The 19,499-nt window shown below is 47.7% G+C and overlaps 1 protein-coding gene and 1 non-coding gene across 2 annotated transcripts; one reads left to right on the forward strand and one right to left on the reverse strand.

Moving 5' to 3' along the window:
• Positions 1-333: 333 nt before the first annotated feature.
• NOL9 (nucleolar protein 9) lies at positions 334-18,359 on the forward strand. Its single transcript, XM_068986108.1, has 12 exons — positions 334-705; positions 1,729-1,948; positions 2,455-2,582; positions 4,988-5,123; positions 5,246-5,342; positions 5,889-5,986; positions 10,904-11,065; positions 11,244-11,541; positions 11,899-12,010; positions 13,586-13,763; positions 14,580-14,713; positions 15,287-18,359. The coding sequence occupies exons 1-12, from the start codon at positions 334-336 to the stop codon at positions 15,434-15,436; spliced, it is 2,085 nt and encodes a 694-aa protein (XP_068842209.1). The 3' UTR covers positions 15,437-18,359.
• Positions 6,479-6,585, reverse strand: LOC138090924 (U6 spliceosomal RNA). Its single transcript, XR_011145896.1, has one exon. It is a non-coding gene; the product is annotated as a U6 spliceosomal RNA (small nuclear RNA).
• Positions 18,360-19,499: the final 1,140 nt, after the last annotated feature.

Genomic DNA, 19,499 nt, shown 5'->3' on the forward strand with positions numbered 1-19,499 from the left:
GGGTGGGGTGGGGGTGGGGAAATCCTAGCTGGATTTCCGGAGAGTGGCCCTGGACTTGGGGTATCTGACTTTCCCTCTCCACGCAGCCGGGGTGAGGCTTTTGCATAATGTAAATGGATCTCTCGTTGGGACTGCCCGGCCAAGTGTCGCCCAGGCTGTCCCTAGGTTTCACCACCTCCAGTGGGCCTGAGCCACACAGGCGCCTGCGGAGGCCAGGGTGCGCCGCCAAGACCGCCAGCAGGGGGCGCCCGCGCCTTCCAGACCCTTGACGGGCCGCGGGGCGGAGCGTTGGGATCTCGCGAGATTCTCGAGCGACCGGCCCCGGCAGCCAGCATGGCGGACTCCTTACTGCTGCTCAAGAGGGTTCCCTCCCGCCACACGTGGCTGCGGGCTCGCAAGGCCCGGCCCCAGCTCATCCTCAGCCGCCGGCCCCGCCGCCGGCTCCGGAACCTGCGCTGGCGCAGCCGAAGACGGCTTCGGCGACGGCTGCTGCAGGCCCAGGCAGCCGGCGCGGACTGGCTGCAGGGCGGCTGTCTGGTGTCCGGCGCCGCGGCGCTCCAGAGGCTGAAGACCTCGGCCCGCAGGCGGGCCTCCAGCCCCGAGCCGGCCGAAGACCCGGTCCCGAGTGGTCCTGCGATCCTCCCCATCCCGCCAGTGCGGCCAGCTGGCTCGGGCCGCGCTGTCCTGTTGCTGCCGCTGGGGCAGGTGGGTCTCGCCGGGGGAGCCGGGCGGGTAGCGCGGGAGGGTGGGGACACAGCCCCAGGAGCTGCAGGCTGGGAGAGGCCCTTTTCCCCCTGAGGGTACTCTGGCTGCGGGTCAGGCGCATTCCTCGGGCTGTGGTGCTGGACAGAGGGTAACAAGGATCCTCCTGAGGGAATTCTAGGTCTTTGGGGCTGCTGCTGCTACTGCTGCTAAGTCGCTTCAGTCGTGTCCGACTCTGTGCGACCCCATAGACAGCAGCCCACCAGGCTCCCCCGTCCCTGAGATTCTCCAGGTAAGAACACGAGTGGGTTGCCATTTCCTTCTCCAATGCATGAAAGTGAAAAGTGAAAGTGAAGTTGCTCAGTCGTGTCTTAGCTACCCCATTAACTGGAGCCCACCAGGCTCCTCCGTCCATGGGATTTTCCGGGCAAGAGTACTAGAGTGGGGTGCCATTGCTTTCTTCGTCTTTGGGGCTGGAAGGACTTTAATAGTAACAATAGGTTGCACTTATCGAGTGCTCAGAAATGTCAGGCTCTGTATCTGAACTCATTTAGTGCTCCATGCTCTATGGAGTCATTACCACTAGGAATGTTTAAAGAAAGAAGCAGAACATAGCATAAGTAACCTGCGGGAAAGATATAAGTGGAAGCAGAGCCAGCAGTCAAACCCTTCACCTGGATGTTGGTCTGGCAGGTCCCCCGCACTGTAGCTTTGTAAGGACAGGGAGCCGTGAGAACCGCAGAACTAAGTTCAGGGGCCCCCCTTGGGTCAGTTTGCATCAGACTCTGTCCCTTTGGTTGCTCCAGGATATGATGTTAGATTAAAAGTATTCACATTTTAATCTATTAGTTTAAAATACTACATCATTACCTACAAGTTATTCTGTTACTTAGCAATTTCTCTCTCTTTTTTTAAATTCATTTCCTTTTGATAACCTGAAGAGCCAATTAAAATCTTAGAAGTTTTCTGTCATTGGTAACAGAATCTGTAACCTTATTTCTTCCTTTCATTTTTCGTTCCTTTTAGGGCTTTACTTTTAGTGGGATCTGTCGTGTGACCTGCCTCTATGGCCAGGTGCAGGTGTTTGGTTTTACCATCAGCCAAGGCCAGCCTGCCCAAAATGTCTTCTCTACCTATACCCACTCTCGCCTGACCATCAATGCTGTTCATTATTCAGTGCATGAGAAAAGCAAGAAGGAGATGAAGAGAGAAGCCCGAGTTCTGCTCAGACCTTATCTGAACCAAGGTAATGAAGAGAACTGAGTGACTTACTGAGGATATATCATAATAAGGCAAAAACTTTTTTTTTTTTTGTCCGCACCCTGCAGCATGTTGGGTCTTAGTTCTCTTGACAGAACCCATGTTCCCTACAGTGGAAGCTTGGAGTCTTAACCACTGGAGCCCCAGGGAAGACCCAAGGCAAATAATTTTTAGATGTTTACTATGGCCCTAAACTTGCACTCTTTACTATATGTATTTAAACCCTCACCAAGGTCTGGAGAGTGAAGCTATTTTTACCATTTCACAGATGAGGAAAGTCACCCAAGGCCACACAGTGTTTAGGTAGCAAACCTGGATTGACTTCTCCATCCAGGTGTGTTTCTGTCATGCAGTATGGCCTCCTGAAAAAGCCTCTCATACATAATTCCTAGTCTCAAAAGGTGTGGACTTTAGCAGAGGAGAGGAAAGTCCCGCAAGGCATAGTGTTGGATGGAGTTCTGTTTCTAAGGCAGCTTATGTCTCTCTTTACAGATGACAGATATTGTTTGATGAACAGTTTTTCTCCTCTGTGTTCCATCGTGTTGCTGGAACGTCTGAAAACCTCCACTGTGAACTTCATAATCAGCCATCCAGGTTTATCTTACATTTTCGTACAAGAGGTAGAACCAGTTTTCATTCAGAGTTTTCCTCATTACTTTCACCAAAACAGTCAGATGACTATGTAGAATGCCCCTAGTCTTATCTGTCTGTCTTGTTGTGCTATAAGTCATACAGAATGTAACACGCGTGTACAGTAAAAAAGTCAATAGAAGGATATATTGGAAGAATTGTCCCTTCTACTCCACTTAGCTTCATTCCCCAGATAAAGTCACCATTTTCTGTTATAGTTGATTAAATGTTTTTTGATATTTTTTAAATGGTTATCTTTATATTTTGATTCACTAACTTGAGACAGTATGAATTTTCTGTAAATTCTGAGTAATTTCAGCGTGCTTAACACTTTCTCCCATCTCTCCCTTTCCTCATTTCCAAATTTTTGCTGCCCTTACTATTAATTTCCTGAAGTCAGATTGGTTCCTAAAATTGTCTCCCATGAGCTAATAAATTGAGCCAAATCTATAGGAACATCAGACTGGATGTGAGGTATGAGGAGGAATCAGGGAGCAGCAGCAGGTTTTTTGACCGGACTGCCTGAGTGTGCCAAGACATGGGGCTGTAGGAGGAGATTTAGGTCTGTAGCTGAAAGATACCTCTTAGACATCCAACTGGAGATTCCTGCTGGTCTGTTGAATTGTGTGAGTCAAATTCAGAGATGAGGTTGTGTGCATGGTTGTGTGTTGAGTCGCCTCAGTTGTGTCTGAGTCTTTGTAGCCCTATGGACTAGAACCAGGCTTCTGTGTCCATGGGATTCTCCAGGCAAGAATACTGGAGTGGGTTGCCATGCCCTCCTCCAAGGGATCTTCCTGACCCAGGGATCGATCCCATGTCTCTCATGTCTCCTGCATTGGCAGGAGGGTTCTTTACTACTGAGCCACCCAGGAAGCCCAGAGAAGAGGTTTCAAAAGTAAATTTGGGTGCTTTCAGTAGAATAGGGTTCCATCACTTCTTGGCCTTTGGACTAAGATCAAGTGCAGTATCTGTTCTTAACAGAATAGGGTTCCAAAGTCCATGAGATGGGATAATGACCCCGAGAAGTTGATGCAGGTAGAAATGAGAAGTTCAAGGTCTGAGCCTGAGGAGCAATAGAGAGACTGAGGAGTGGTGGTGCTCATGTTAAAGGAGAGCAGGTGAGTGTAATCAGGGAGCCTTTGAAGGAAGTGGGGGCGCCCGACGCTGCTGATGGTGAGATGAAGCCTGAGAAGGGAATTGCGTGCAGGCTCACCTTCTGGACAGGGTGGTTTCATGGCTTTGCTGAGCAGACCAGCCTGATCAGAATGGAATCAAGAGCTGGGGAAGGAGGAGCTCAAGGGTTCAGTGGTTAGAAATTTTGCTTTTAGAGTTTAGCTATAAAGGGAAGAAAGAGATGAAACAGGTTGGAAGAGTAAGCCTAGTCGAGAGAGTTCTGGGTTTTGTTCAGATGGATGGAAAGAACCACATGCTTGAACACAGCTTGTAGGAAAAAGCCACAGAAGAGCATGCTGATGGTGCTGTGGAGAGAGGATGGAGGGAGGGGTTCCAGTGTCTGTGTGGTCTGTTGGCCTTGGGAGCAGAGGCACTTCCTTGAAAGTGGCTGGAGGAAATGCCCAGGACAGGGATGGAGCAAGCGGAAGCTCTCTTCTGATTATTTCCTCTTACTCTGTGAAGTGGGTCCGGGTATTGCTGAGTGGGGGCATAGGGAGTAGGCAGGGGTTGGGGGTTTGACATGGAAGGAGAAGCTAAGAAATGCGGGCAGGATGATGCATGGGCTCCTACGGTCACGTTAACTTAGTCCAGTGCAGAATCTAGCAGCCTGGCAGGGCCACAGAGGTGGACATGGAGACCCCACCTGACAGTGAGTGTTTCAGGTGCTGTGATCAAACTTGTTCCTTTTTCACTTACTTTCAGATTTTTTTTTTTTTCCCAGCAACTTACTCAAGCACCACTATTTAGATTCCTTATGATCTGTCTTGGATAACTTCCTCTGCCCCCCATGCCCATGTGTTAGTACATTCCGGAATTATATTTTCATATAAGGCAGAGAGTAACCTTTCGATTATCTCATTTTGTAAGATGTTCTTATTTTGCCCTCAGTGATTGATAGTTGAGAATCAACTGAGAGGTGAGACAAAAGGAGGGATCAGAGTTATCTTTTTTCTCCTTTGTAATGTTTATTTATCTAGCCTCACCAGGTCTTAGTTGCACCTCTCAGGATGTTTAGTTGTGGCATGTGAAGTCCCAGTTGCGGCTTGTGGGATCTAGTTCCCTAACCAGGAATCAAACCCGAGCCCTCTGCATTGGGGGTATGGAGTCTTAGCCACGGGACCACCAAGGAAGTCTCCAAAGTTATCTTTTGTAGCTCACAACTATTTGAGGCTTCTTAATTTCGAACCAAAGTCAAAGAAGTACATTATATTGTTATTTTCAGGTCCGGACTTTCCAGATTAACTCTGAGTATTTTGCCTTGAGATCTGTGGGTATTAGAAGAGAGAAAAAAAAAACCGGCTTGCGTTTAACGGAGAGCGCCTTTGCAGCAATGGAAGAGTTAGTGAGCATTTCTAGCGGTGAGTGATACAAACTGATGTAGTCTAGCGTTCATCCGCTAGAGCCTCAGAGGATTACTGTTAATGATCAGAGTCCTAAAGACGACGGCTCATGTCAGGGTCAATGTTTCTTTCCCCTCCAGAAGAAGCAGACAGCTGCCCTGTCATTCTGGTTTGTGGCTGCCAGGACATTGGAAAGTCAACATTTAATAGATACCTCATTAACCAGCTGTTAAATAGGTAAGAGTGTTTTTAATCCTGTTGTGACATATTGCCAGACTTTCAGCAGGAGGTAGGATTTTTGATTTGAGAAGCTAGATGGGAATGCATCTCAGCTCCTCTGTAGAGATGACATACAACTCTGTGCAAAGCCGCTCAGCCGAGGGAGGCCTCCTGGTTGTACCGTTTGGGGGTGCAGCTATGGCACTCCCAGGTGTACCCACCTTGCCTGTCGGGGAGCTCACAAGAGCCATCAGTTGATCTCAGAATCTGTTTTTGTCCAAACCCAGAAAGTCAGAGCAGGGATAAAGTTTGTTGTATTTAAAAAATAAAGTTTGAGGAAAGGCAGAGTTGTATCCATATAGTGAATGGACACTGTAGCCAGGCCTGCATCCCGTTTTCTCTTCACTGATATTTTCTCTATGCTGGTGTCATCTTTGGAGCATTCTGCCTGCAAGGCTATGTGGGGTGGGGTATGCCTGTGTGTCACGTAAAATCTTTATGTTCTGATTTACCTTGGACACGGTAAATAAAACGAGTTAAGATTTCTTTCTTTTAAATTTTCAGTATATCCTGTGTTGATTATTTGGAATGTGATCTGGGGCAGACAGAATTTACTCCTCCGGGTTGCATTTCTTTGCTTAATATTACAGAACCAGTTCTAGGTATGTATTCTGCATTTCTTAAATGTCTTGGTTTTACACAGTACAAAAGTAATGATACAAGAACGTCAAAGAGTACAGAAGTATAAAATATTAAAAAATGAACACATCTCCCCATGAAACTTATGGTCTTCCCATAAGAATTCCTCTGGTCTCAAAAAAAAAACCCAATGATACCTTTCTAGGGTTCTATTTTAATAAATGGAACTACCATCCATTTTATTTTATGTAAATTAGAAACACTTTCCTCTAATACGAGCATCTTACATAATGCTACACAATGATCTCAACCAAGAAATTGACATGGATATAATACTATTAACCTATAGGTTTTTTTCAAAATCCATTAGTTACCCTACTAATACCCTTTTATGTTTCAGAATCCAAATCAGAGTTCCATGCTGCTTTTTTTTTTCATTTTAACAGTTTTTAATGAAAGCTGTAGACAAGATGACTTTATTCTTGCATCTTCTCAATTGTTTCTTCCTTATATTTAAAAATATGGAACGCTTCACAAATTTGCGTGTCATCCTTGCGCAGGGGCCATGCTAATCTTCTCTGTATCGTTCCAGTTTTAGTATATGTGCTGCCGAAGCGAGCACCATGCTGCTTTTTTTAATAAAAAATGTATATAACATGTTATTTATCATTTTGACTATTGATATATGTACAGTACCGTGCCATCAAATACATTCAAATCGCTGGATAATCATTATCACTGTCTACCTCCAAAACATTTTCCTTGTCCTGGACTGAAATGCTGTGTCCATTAAATAACAGTGCATCCCCTTCCAGCCTCTGAGGACCTCTGGTGTGCTGCCTGTCCCTCCCTGTGAATCTGCCTGTTCTGGGCACCTCATCTAAGCGAAATCATGCAGTACTTGTGCTCCTGTGTCAGGCTGTTTTCACTAAGTATAAGGTTTCAAGATTTGTTCATATTGTTTGGTCGCTCAGTCATATCCGACTCTTTGCAACCCCATGGACTGCGGCACGCCTGGCTTCCCTGTCTTTCACCGTCTCTTGGAGCTTGCTCTGACTCATGTCCGTTGAGTTGTAGCATATATCAAAATTAACTCCTTATTGTGGCTGAAAATCATGCCAATGTATGTGTATCACATTTTGTCTATCTTTTTAACTGTTTTTATTTATTTATTTTTGATGGTGCTGGGTCTTCATTGCTACACATGGGCTTTCTTGAGTTGTAGCAAGTGGGGGCTACTCTTTGTTGTGGTGGGCAAGCTTTTTATTTCGGTGGCTTCTCTTGTTGCAGCATACAGGCTCTAGGGTGCCAGGGCTTAGTAGCTCCACGACATGTGGAATCATCATGGATCAAACTGTCCTCTGCACTGGCAGGCAGATTCCACCACTGGACTACCAGGGAAGCCCCTGTATTAGTTCTAGTTTTCTGCCTGCGGTGCCATGAACATTGGTTACAACTATCTGTTCAAGCCACCACTTTCAATTCCTTTGGATATATATATATACACATACATACACACCCACGAGTGGTCATGTTTAACTTTTTTGAGAAACTGCCAGACTGTTCTATAGCAGCTGCACTGTTTTACGTTCCCATCAGTAATTCACAAGGGTTCTGATTTCTCTACATCTTCAACAATACTTGTTATTTTGATTATGGCCTTTCTTGTGGATGGAAGTAATCTCTTTTTGGTCTTGGTTTGCATTTCCCTAATGACTAACAGTGTTGAGCCTCTTGGAGAAATGGATATTTTAGTCCTTTGCCCACTGTTGAATTGGGTTCTTTGTTTTTGTTGAGTTTTAGGAGTTCTGTATATATTCTGGGTGTTAATTCTTTGCTAGATATGCAATTTGCAGATACTTTGTCATTTTATTTGCTTTTGATAATATCCTTCAATGCACAAAAGTTCTTAATTTTTATGTTTTTGCCGCCTATGCTTTTTGGATCATCCATGAAGTTGTTACTAAATCTAGTCTCATAAAGATTTTCCATAATGTTTTCTTCTAGGAATTTTGCAAGTTTTGCCTCTAGCACTTAGGTCTTTGATCAATTTTGAGTTAAATTTTGTGTTTGACACAAGAAAAGGGTCTCACTTCGTCCTTATGTACACAAATGTCCAGTTTTCACTATCTATTTGTTCTTTCCACAAAGAATGGTCTTGACACCCATGTTGAAAATCATCTGACCACACACCCATACATCCATGCATGCTGAGTTGCTTCAGTCATGTCCGACTTTTTGCGACCCCATGGTCTGTAGCCCGCCAGGCTTCTCTGTCCATGGGATTCTCCAGGCAAGAATACTGGAGTGGGTTGCCATGCCCTTCTCTAGGGGATCTTCCCAACCCAGGGATGGAACCTGCAGTTCTATGTCTCCTGCATTGGCGGGTGGGTTCTTCACCACTAGCGCCATCTGGGAAGCACGTGCACGCAAGGATTTTTTGTGTGTGTGCTCTTTATTCCATTGGTTTACATATACATAGCCCTTAGGCCAGTACCACACTTTTAGTTACTGTATCTTCGTAAGAAGTTCAAAATTGGGAAATGTGGATCCTCCAGCTTTATTCTTTTTTCAAGATTGGTCATTTTGAGACCCTTTACAATTCCATATGAATATTAGAATAGGCTTTTTCATTTCTGGGGAAAGGGCTGTTAGAATTTTGATAGGGATTGTATTCAATCTTGTTTTTCACTTGATTGGATGGCGAGGCATGTGGGATCTTAGTTCCCCGACCTTGGGTTGAACCCACGCCCCTGCAATGGAAGCAGAATCTTCATCACTGGGCCACCAGGGAAGTCCCAAGGATTGCATTCAATCTGTAGGTGAGGTAGTATTAACATTTTCCTATCCATGAACACAGAATGTCTTTCTAATTTTTTATGTCGTCTTTAATTTCTTTAAGCAATATTTTACCTCCTCAGTTAGATTCACTTCTAAGGATTTAATTCTTTAGTTATTATAAATGCAATTGCTATTCTAATTCCCTTTTCAGATTGTTAATTGCTGGTATGTAGGAACATAACTGATTTTTATGGGATTTTGTTGTTTGTTTTTGTTTTTTCTTATTTAAAAAGTTTTTTTTGTGTGTGGTTTTTTTAAACAACCTTTTGTTGTTGTTTTTGGCCATGCAGTACAGATTGTGAGATCTTAGATTCCCCAATCAGGGATCAAAGCCAGGCTCCCAGTAGTGGAAGCGCAGAGTCCTAACCATTGGACTGCCAGGGAATTCCTCTTTTAGCTGGTTTCGTTGTTCCTCTTTTTACATTTTCTCTGTTCTATTTAATTTTTTTCCCCTTTCTACCATATTTTTAAAAACAAGGACACTGATAGATCATCATAAATAATACAGCCACCAAAATTAGGACAGTGACATTGCCATAGTGTAGTTACTTGGTTTTGTCCATTTTGTCTCAGTCATCTGTGTAGGCCCAGTGTGTACTTAAAAATCTTGAGTCTTCTTTAATATGGAGACTGTTATCTGGCTTTTCTAATCTTCTGTGACCTTGACAGTTTGAAGAGTACATTTGTGGGTTTTCCCATATTTAGATTTAGAAGTGACGCTGTGATCTCTGTGTTGTACCAACACGCTGTCAGTTTTTCCTGTTACCAGAGACATTAGCTTTGATCAGTTGCTTAAGATAGTGTTTTCTGATCTAACTAGGTGTGGTGTTTTCATTTTCTTCTGGGTGTCATTGCTTCCAAAGCCCCTTGGTGGACAGTTAGGGAATATACATATACTTAAACCCATACATGTCCTATACATGTACATACATAATATGTGTGCATATTTGTGCACACATATGTAAATACATATTTTCATGTCTTTGTATAGGTTTCTGTTTATTAAGAGCCATGAATTTGCACTGATCATTCTTTTTTTTTGGCCAATCTCTATGGCTTTTGGGATCTTGTTTCCTGACCAGGGAACCAACCCGGTCCCCTGCAGTAGAGGCACAAAGTCCTAACCACTGGACCAGCAAGGAACTATGATCATTCCGAGTCTAATCTCACACCCAGGGTGCATCCTAGTTAACCTTCCCCCTTCCACATTTATCAGCTCCTTTTCCAATGGTGAGAACCCTGGCTGCAGTTATTCTCAGTGTATTTACATATTTGTTCATTCCCTTTGTATTTGCTCAGTCCCCAGACCATGCAGGCCACTCTCAGTTGTGGGCTGCCCCAGGTCCCCTGACTCCAAGCTTGAGGGGCGCCTCACTGGCTCTTCCCTAGGTGGCGTCACACCAGCCACACTAACCAAGGCCCTTGTGACTGTGTTGCGACGTGGTCCTGGTCACCTGCCTGCCATGTGTGCTGGCCATGGCCGCGGCCCTGACCAGAGGGGATGGGAAGCGACTCGGGCTGGACAGACTGCTGTTGTGATGAGGGTATGTCCTCTCAAGCTGACTGCTTGAGTTCAAGTCCCACTGATCCCTACTAGCTGTGTGACCTTGGTCAAGGTAATCTCTTTCTCAGCTTCCTCGTCTGTAAAAATCGAGAAAGTAAATACTACCTGTGTCATAGGGGTTTATGAAAACTAGAGACTCTGTGTAGCACATGTAGGACATAGTAAGTACTGTATTCCAGCAGGTGATTACTGTTGTTATTAATTATTGTGTGTAAGCCCTGTGGGGGTGTTTTTTCTGTTGATAGATGTGTCCTAAGTATCTAGAACAATGCCCAGCATGCAGCAGATGTCCGGTAGATGTTTGTTGAATGAATGGCCATATTAGGACGTAGTTGGGGTTAACTGTGTATAAATGCAGGCGTGTCTCTGTTTGAAGTTGAAAGCTTAGATTTCCAAAAGTGAGAGCATAGCTATTCCTAGTGGTCGGATGGGCTCAGATTTCCTGAGCAGCTTCGTCAGGGATCATGGCTGGACCATAACCCTTGCCACCTCTTAGGTTCTCATGGATTAATGACTCTCACCTTTATCTTCTTAGGACCACCTTTCACCCACCAGAGGACGCCCCAGAAAATGGTCTATTATGGGAAAACTTCTTGTAAAAACAACTTTGAAAACTATATTGAGGTAATAAAGTATGTTTTCAGCTCCTACAAGCGAGAGTCCCCTCTTATCATCAACACCATGGGCTGGGTGGCAGGTAAGTCCATGGAGGCGCATCTGGCAGAAAGGGTTGGGTGATGGGAACGGGTGCGTGTGTGGCTTTCAGACGTCAGTGCTGAAGCCCGGTCCTTAGGAGGCTCCTCATCTCAGCCTCTCATGGGTACACATCACCACCCAGGTGCAATGACTGGGCTCTGTCGTTTACTTTCTCGCAGACCAGGGTCTCTTGCTTCTCATTGACCTGATCCGCCTGCTGTCGCCCAGCCACGTCGTCCAGTTTAGCTCGGACCGGAGTAAGTACATGCCGGACCTCACCCCTGACTTCGTGGACGACATGGACGGCTTGTACACAAGACGCAGGTCCAGAGTCAGAAACAGAGGTTTCCACCTGCCTGAATTTGCCGAGAGTTTGGAGTTTGCTGACGAAGAAAAAGAAAGTCCAGTTATGTCTACAGGATACAAGCTGATGTTCGTGAAGTCGGAGTTTGTGACTGGAAAAACGTCCAGGAATAGGTAAGCAGACCATCATGGCTGGAGAATTCCATTTTCTTCAGTCTGACAAGGCCTTCTGTCCTCGATTCCTTCAAAGGGGTCAGTCCCCTAAAATCTTTCTGATCTCTGTCAAAGCTGCCTGTTTACAGAGAAGAGTCAGGTCTGTTCCGAATGGTTCCTTTCCCAGTGGAAATGCCCAGAATTGGCCTCCAGATCTGCTTGCCCCTCTAGGAGCTTTGACCTGAAGGATCACCAGTGGGTTTATGGAGAGGCAAGGTCCACAGGTCCCGAGGTTGGGACGTGGGCTGTGTCAGGACAGGTGGGCCCTGTCTTGGAGCGGGAGGTAGGCCTCTCACCTTCTTCTGATTTACTTTTCAGAGAATCACATAATAGAGTCCTTCGTGAGCTGGCGGTGCTGGGTTACCTGAGCCAGTTGCAGCCCCCAGTGCCGAAGCCACTGCGTGCCTTACACGGTCTGACCCCCTATCAGGTAACCTGAGCTCTCAGGGGGATTGTCTGGCTTCCTGTGTGCCCGTCTCCCCTCTTGACACCCCTTCACTTGTGTCATCCTCAGCCCTGAGGTGTTGATGTGGCAACTGTGCCCATTTTACAGTCGGGAGCTGAGGGATCCAGTGGGAGTAGATCCACCTCCAGAGGGGCTGACCCTGGTTTCCATCCTGACCAGGAATGTTCTGCCTAATACCAGAGGTGGCCCTGTCACCACACCCTGCAGCCCAGCTCCGCCCTTCTGCTGACTGGCCGTGTGTGACTCGGGCTGTGAGTGGTGGTGACAGGCCTCGTAGAATGCGCGTGCCTGGAGAGCACTCATAACGTGTTTCAGATATATTGTCACAGGTAGATTCTAGCTCTAAAGTATGTGCATCGTGGATTCCAATCTCTGAAGGACTGTTTTGGGAAGAAACCACTATAGTATTAGGGTCCCAGATGATGAAAGAATCGAATGGCATCAGGTATTATTTCTAAGTGCCCACCCTGTGCCGTGCTGTCCTCTACTCACCAAGGCCCTGTCATTGTCCCCACTTTACAGATGATGGAACTGAGGCTAGGGGCAGATTCAGCTTGCCCATAGGACATAGGAAAGTCTGGGCTGGGACTGGCTGGTGCCCAGGTGGCCTGACTCTGGACCAGAGCCCTCACTCCGCTGTATGGCCTGTGCAGTGCTGAGCACACAGTGGGCCAGACGCTCTGTTGAGCCTGTGGGGAAGGTGCTGGTACAGACCCTGCTTACAGTAAGCTGGAAGACTGGGTGTAGGCAGGCAGGTGGAGATGCTGGGCAGAGGTCACACAGGCAGGGGCTGTGACCAGGGAGTGTGGGGTGGAGGGGCAGCATCATGTTGCCCAAGTCCAGTGGTGAGATTGGCCCCAGGCTTCCAAGCCCTCTCCACTGAAGAACCCAAGGCAGTTGGTTTAGTGGAGGTTTTGGGTGATTTGCTCCAGTTTATACTCATTGGTGATGCTCTGTAACTGGACTTGAAACTTACCTGGCAGTAATGTAAACTGCCATTTGTTACAAATTCACATTTGTTTTTGAAGCCAAAATAAAATGTTTAAATGCTTTTCTATTTTAAAAGTTTGTAGTTACCCAGAGAGTTACATGTTAAAGGTAGTCCTTTACTGTGTGCTCCAGGAAGGTGGTCCATTTTTCTTAATTCAGTAATTCCCTTAGGGGGCTTCTCCTCACTCTGTGGATTTTTACTTTCTTCCACCCGGAGACCTGTTGGTGATGAGTTTTCAATCTCCCTCCTAACTTCCGCTCATGCGGGCGTCCCCGAGTTCGCATCTCATGTCTCTTTAGGCAGAGTTGAAGGCATTCAATTTAGATTTCTAGCAAGTGTTGTTGGTGTGCAGGAGCTTTGTGTAATTTTCCTCGGTTCTCAGTCTAAAGCAGTGAAACACTAAACAGTTTCCATTCCGTTTAGATATGTTTTGGTGGGCAGTTTGGCAGATAAAACTTCAGATAGATGACTCATCAGCTTGTAGAAACTACTAACACAAGTAGTATTTCGAGTCAGATCACTGGATGGGGTGCGTGTGTGTCCTCCAGGTCCCTTTCAATGCCGTTGCGCTCCGGATCATCCATGCTGACGTGGCCCCCACCCACATCCTGTACGCTGTGAACGCCAGCTGGGTTGGGCTCTGCAAGATCCTGGATGACGTCAGGGGATACGCCAGCGGGCCCATCCTGCTTGCCCAGAGTCCCATCTGCGATTGTGTGGGGTTTGGTGAGTCTGAGAGGAAAATCTGAGTGTAAACCTACTGAAATTGACCCACCTGAGCAGCTATAGATTGGCGGGGCTTGACCTTGTTGCTGTCATTTGCCTGGAGTGGTCAGAGAGCTTGTCTGTCCTCTGTGAAGTGGGCCCTCGGGGGTGGGGGGCAGGAAGGAAGCGGTTCTTCTTTGCTTGTCCTGCCAGCTCCTCTAAACACTGGAGTCCTCAAGGCCTGGCCGGGCCTCCCTCTCATCTGACATGTTTGCTGCGGCTCTCAGTCCATTGTAGGCTGACCTCTGTACACGCTCTCGAGCACAGCACCGGAGCTCCAAGCTCGTGTTACCAGTCATTTTTCTGCTTAGTTGTCTCTCTGGCATCTAGGACTTCACTCCAACACTGAGGTCCTGATAGATCCATCAGCCGTTCCCTGACATTCCGCCCGCAACTCCTCCTCCTACCCTGCACTGTCCATGAATGGTCCTTGAAAGATTCACTCTGTATTTGGGTCAGGCCCCTGTGTCCTGCTTGGCACCTCTTTGTTTCGTTCATCACAGTTCACACACCAGCCTGATGCCTTCTGGTTTCAGAGTGTCAGACTCCTCAGTCTCATCTGTTCTCACCACGCGCAGGGGCTCGGTAGTTGAGGGGCGCGGGTTTAGTTGCTCCGCAGCACATGGAATCCTCCTGGACCAGGGATGGAACCCATGTCCCCTGCATTGGCAGGTGGATTCCTTTCCGCTGTAGCACCAGGGACGTTAGAAAACTCATAAACCATTCTGCAGTTCTGAGTGGTGGGGAGGATGAACTTGTGTGTTGTATATCCTCAAGGTATTTGCAGGGGGATCGACATGGAGAAGAGGCTTTACCACATCCTCACTCCCGTGCCCCCAGAGGAGCTGAGACACGTGAACTGTCTGCTGGTTGGAGCCGTGTCCATCCCACAGTGTGTTCTCAAGAGCCAGGTGTGTGCAGCCCTGGAGCTCACTGGCCATGTCCATGGCAAAGTGCGGACCTGAAGTTGGGGCGGGAGTCACAGAGCAGGTTCTTGTTTGGGAAGCTTGCACTCCTTCGTAGAGATGGACAAGAACGGGTGACATGTCCGCATGGCCTGAAGGTCTGGGGCGTGAGTCCCCGTCACCTCGGGCAGGAGCCCCGGGTAGAGCCGTCATCGCAGGCGTGAGTGTGGGAGAAAAAGGACAGAGGTAGTGACCCCAGGGTGACCCTTCCTGAAGACAGTCTTCAGAGGCTTCTGTGGGAAGGTCATGGAAAGTCACATTGGCCAAGGCCATCCGTGTGGCCCCAAACCAAACAGCAGGACCTGTAGGCAGCTGAGGAGCCAGCCGGTGTCCCCCTTGTCACCTGCTGGTTCAAGAGAGAGCCCCATCTCTTGCTGTTGGACATGTTTAGGGGGTTGAAGTGTAAGTGGGCCCTTCCAGGGAGGGGGAGCTGAGGATCTTAGGAGCAATCTAATACTGTCTTCCATCTTGGCCAGATTCTAAGTGTTCCCACATGTTTTCTCTGTGTTTCCATTTCAGGGTGGGCTCGAAGGGACCATACCTTATGTCACGACAGATTATAATTTTAAGCTTCCTGGAGCATCAGAGAAGATTGGAGCAAGAGAAAGTGGGGCAACGTATAAAGAGAGAGGACATCCCAAACCTAAGTTTTATCGAAAAACATACTGATGTTCTGAATACAGGAAGGACTTTCCTCCCAGAAAGCTTGACCATCTCCTGCCTGACATCAGTGGACGATGGGGTTCTGTGACCATGAACAGAACAGTGTGCTTACGTAGCAAACTGCAGTGTTTCCTACGTAGCTCATGGATGCATTTAGAGTATGTATACTCTTTAATCGACATGACAGAGGTTCTCCCTAGTCTTCTGTTTCGTTTTCTAAAGGAATCAAGAAGCAGGGATGAGTTCGTGCACCATTGAAACAGAACATGGTCGATTCCTCATGAAGTTTTTCAAGGACCTGGTTGCTGGTATCTGGGTAAAAATAGAGAAACCGGGCCACAGAAATGTCTCAAAGGGAAAAGCAGGACATCTGGTGGGATGGAGAACATAGAAGGGTACAGAGTTGCCCTGTGGTCCTCGCTTCGGGGGTGCTTCCAGCCCTGCTCACTGGATGCTCCCCAGCCTCTTCCATACACATGGGTTGAGGATTATGCTTATATTTGGTGTTAAATTTATTCGAGGTTTCATAGATAAAAGTTTGCCTCAAGAGCCCTTCAATTTTAAAAATCGGATGCTGAAAAATTTTACCCTGAAAAAATGCTCTCAAACCCAGGAAGCCTCTCCTGGGGCCTCTTTAAAACTCGATTTGTCCTGATTGACTTCTTATCTGAGATGGAAAATGCACAGTGAGCAGAGCCAGAAACCAGGCTGTTTGGACCAAGGCCCAGCGGAGCGGCTCCTGCTATTGGTTTCGGTGGTGGTGCTGGACTCCCAGGGGCCTCAGAGGAAATGGTGGGCCCTCCTTCTTCATCTTCTCCCTGGAGTCAGCATTCTTTAACCTCCAGGGTTGGAAATGGTTTGGTAAACAGGCCGGCCAGTTCACATCACATCATGTCTGCGTTTAGGACCCTGAGATGCCTACAGAAGCAGCATTTCATCCTGGTGCTCTGAATTCCAGCTTCCGAGCAGGACACCTCGAAGGACCACTGTTAGGATGAGGGTTTTTACCGTTTACGTCCATTTAAGGTGTTGATCATCATTGTCTTCAGTGTTCTGGGGGCCAATCCCTCATCTCGTAGAGCCCTTGTCACCCTCCAGAATCCGCTTTGAAGTCTAGTTTCTCAGTTGCATCTTACTTATATCTAAGTTTAACTTGTACATACATGTTCTATCTTGGCCTTGCAGCGACTTTTGCAGTCAATCCACCATCAACTTTTTACCTCCTTCACAAGCTCCTGTATCTTTACAGTGATGCTTAGGTCTTTAGCAGTAAGTCTTGGGAAGAATGAAGGTGGTGATCTGTCATTCACGTTTTCATTGAATCCTGTCTCGCTGGTAGGCTGTTTCCTCCTGGGCTTTAAGGTTGCTGGTCAGTCCCCATTGGTAAGGAAAACAGCGTTGCCACTAGAGGGAGCTGTCAGCCATTGGTCAGCTGGCCATGCAGGGCTGGAGATGGCGGAGGAGCCCCTGGAGGCCTTTCTCAGCATCTAGAGATGCTGGAGACGGCCCTGTGGTCAGCTCCTGGGTGTGCCAGTCAGACTGGCAACCGTGCACACATCCTGGGTGTTGGCCCATTGGATAATCAGTGTTGATGGTTCAGGCTTCTGTCATTCCCACGGTGTGTGTTGCTTCAGGATGGCCAGTGAGGGCTCTATGTTGGAGATATGCTTGACAAAAACTCCTGGGACCTCCCTAGTGGTCCATTAGGACGCTGTGCTTCCGTGGCAGGGGGCAAGGGTTCAATCCCTGGTCGAGGAACTAAGATCCCACATGCCAAGTGGGATGTGAAAAACCAAACAACTCTTAGTCATTTCTGTGTGATTTTCAAAGCAGTACATAACTTATTTTAAGAAAATCAAAGGAATATATGACTTAGAACATGGAAACCCTCAGTCACTGATTTTGTGGTTTGTTAAAATCAGTTCTTCAGACCTGTTTTTAGGACAGGTAAACATGAAAAATTGAAAAAAAATCCTCCAATTTTAGGGTTGATTTAATTTTGTGAAGAAAAGTAGTTCTGTTGTTCCCATCCATCCCCAGGTAGGTCTTGGGGACAGGAACCAGTTTGTCCTTGGAGACCCCAGTGCAGAACTGAAGACTGAGAAAGGGGAGAGGAGTAGGTGAGTTAGCCTTGGGATCAGCTGGAGAGGATATGGGGGTGGAGAGGACATGTGGTGAGGCCCCAGCTGAGCCAAGGGGCACCCCCTTGCCGATACCAGGACCCCTGTGATGGGCAGGTCCTCACATTCGCGAACACTCAGGTCTCTGCCCGGAAGATGGCATGAGGACCAGGTGACGCGGGATGGTGGTTTTTAGATTGTCTGCTCATTCTTTCCCTTAGATTTGGGTGAGGCCGTGTGGCTGTTACCATAGCAGGCTGTGATGGAGATCCAGGTCCATGTCCTGACTGGGCCACCAGCTGGCAGTGTAGCTTTGAGGGGTGTTTCGCTTGAGCCTGTGACCTTTAAGACGGGCAGGTGGCGCTTCTCTCGGGGTCCCCGCATGAGGAAGGCATGAAATGCACCCACAGCAGGCCTCGCAGTAACTCCTGGCCTGTGGCCTGTCTCTGGCTGGGTTGTAAATCCTAGCAGACAGGAGGAAGACTGTGTTCCTCAGAGTCACTTTGGGTCGGAGCAGAAACTCAGTGTCCGCGTCTGAAAACATCTCGCCACGGCCCCCCAGTCAGTGGCACCGTCCTTCCTGCTATGGGTCCTGCTCAGGCTCCCACCCGTCACCTGCCCCTGGGAGTTTTTCATAAGCCCCACTATTGCTTTTAAAATCATGCAGTCAGCTCACCTGTGTAGGAAACAATCCTGAAGTCACCACCGTGTTACCACTGTTGACGCCGTGACCCTGTCTCACCCAGTATTTTTCTAAATTGCACATGTGCGTTTGTATGTTTCACAAACCTGTTTGTCCAATTGTATGTATGGTTTCTATCCAGCTTTTTTCACTTATATGTGAACTTCTGTATCAATAAATATTTTTGAGAATGTAAATTTGTGTCATTTTGTTCCATATATAGATAGACCATTTTATTCCAGGAAATGGTTTGAATGCTTAGAAGAAATGGCAGAAACATTGGAAGGGGGTAGTGAAACTGGGTGTCATGGCAGGGAAGAGGGGCGGCCCCCGCAAGCGCCTGCACCTTTTTCCTGTTTCGAGTGGAGTAAGCTCCAAGGGGAGTTAGCTTCATTTCTCTTTTTGGGCTCCAAGTGTTAGCCACGCAGTCGTGCCTCTGCCATTCCTTTCTCCAGGGGATCTTCCCAACCCAGGATCAAACCCGATCTCCTGCATTGCAGGCAAATTCTTTACCATCTGAACCATCAGGCTCAAGGATGTATGTTACATGTTACATCACTCCTGGACTATCTTTGAGACTCTCTTAGCAGGAAAAAGAATTTTGTTCCCAGAAGAGTACAAATAGAAAGGAAGCCAGCCAGCAGGCGGGGGGTTCTGTGCCTGTAACTGCCTTTTCCTGAGTGAGTGCTTGGCCCCTCTGCCCTCGGCCTCAGGGTGGGGCCTGGCAGAGGCAACGAGACTTGGCTGCCAGGCTGAGCCTGAACAGTGGCTAAGATAAATATGGGGCCCATCTGTGCAGTAGAGGAGCCACGTGATGCAGGGCCTCCAGAAAGGTTTGGCCGAGTGAAAGAGTTCCAAGGCTTTGCCAGGGAAAGAAGAGGACAGAGGGTGGGCCGCGGGGTGAGGGAGCAGTCTGAAAGGAGCCACACTTGGAGTTGAGGGGCAGCAGGTCCAGTCTGGAGATCCCGGGAGCTGAGTAAGCAGTCTTGGGAATCAGCTAACAGAGTCGAGCTGGGCAGACAATGTGTTGGGCTGGGAAGCCAAGGGTTGCCATGGTGACTGGCCCTGATGCTGCTGTGGCGCTCAGCAGACTGTGCCTGGGGTATTTCTAATGCTTTGGAGCTGGTCACCAGGCTGTGAATGTCAGCCCAGCAGGGACAAGCCACGAACTTTCAGGCCTTCCTCCCCACCGAGGAGTCCAGCCGGGAAGGGTCTTCGTGGTGCTGCTTTCCTGAAAAGAAGGGAAGGCCCCCGCCGAGGGAGCCAG

Source organism: Capricornis sumatraensis, chromosome 14, assembly GCF_032405125.1.
Source record: "Capricornis sumatraensis isolate serow.1 chromosome 14, serow.2, whole genome shotgun sequence".
NCBI classification, from domain to species: Eukaryota; Metazoa; Chordata; class Mammalia; order Artiodactyla; family Bovidae; genus Capricornis; species Capricornis sumatraensis.

Bases quoted from the DNA above. Each gene is read 5' to 3' on its own strand.
- NOL9 (XM_068986108.1), top strand. From the start codon at position 334: ATGGCGGACTCCTTACTGCTGCTCAAGAGGGTTCCCTCCCGCCACACG. The intron at 11,066-11,243 runs GTAAGTCCATGG...ACTTTCTCGCAG, and splicing joins CACCATGGGCTGGGTGGCAG to ACCAGGGTCTCTTGCTTCTC. The intron at 14,714-15,286 runs GTGTGTGCAGCC...TTTCCATTTCAG, and splicing joins AGTGTGTTCTCAAGAGCCAG to GGTGGGCTCGAAGGGACCAT.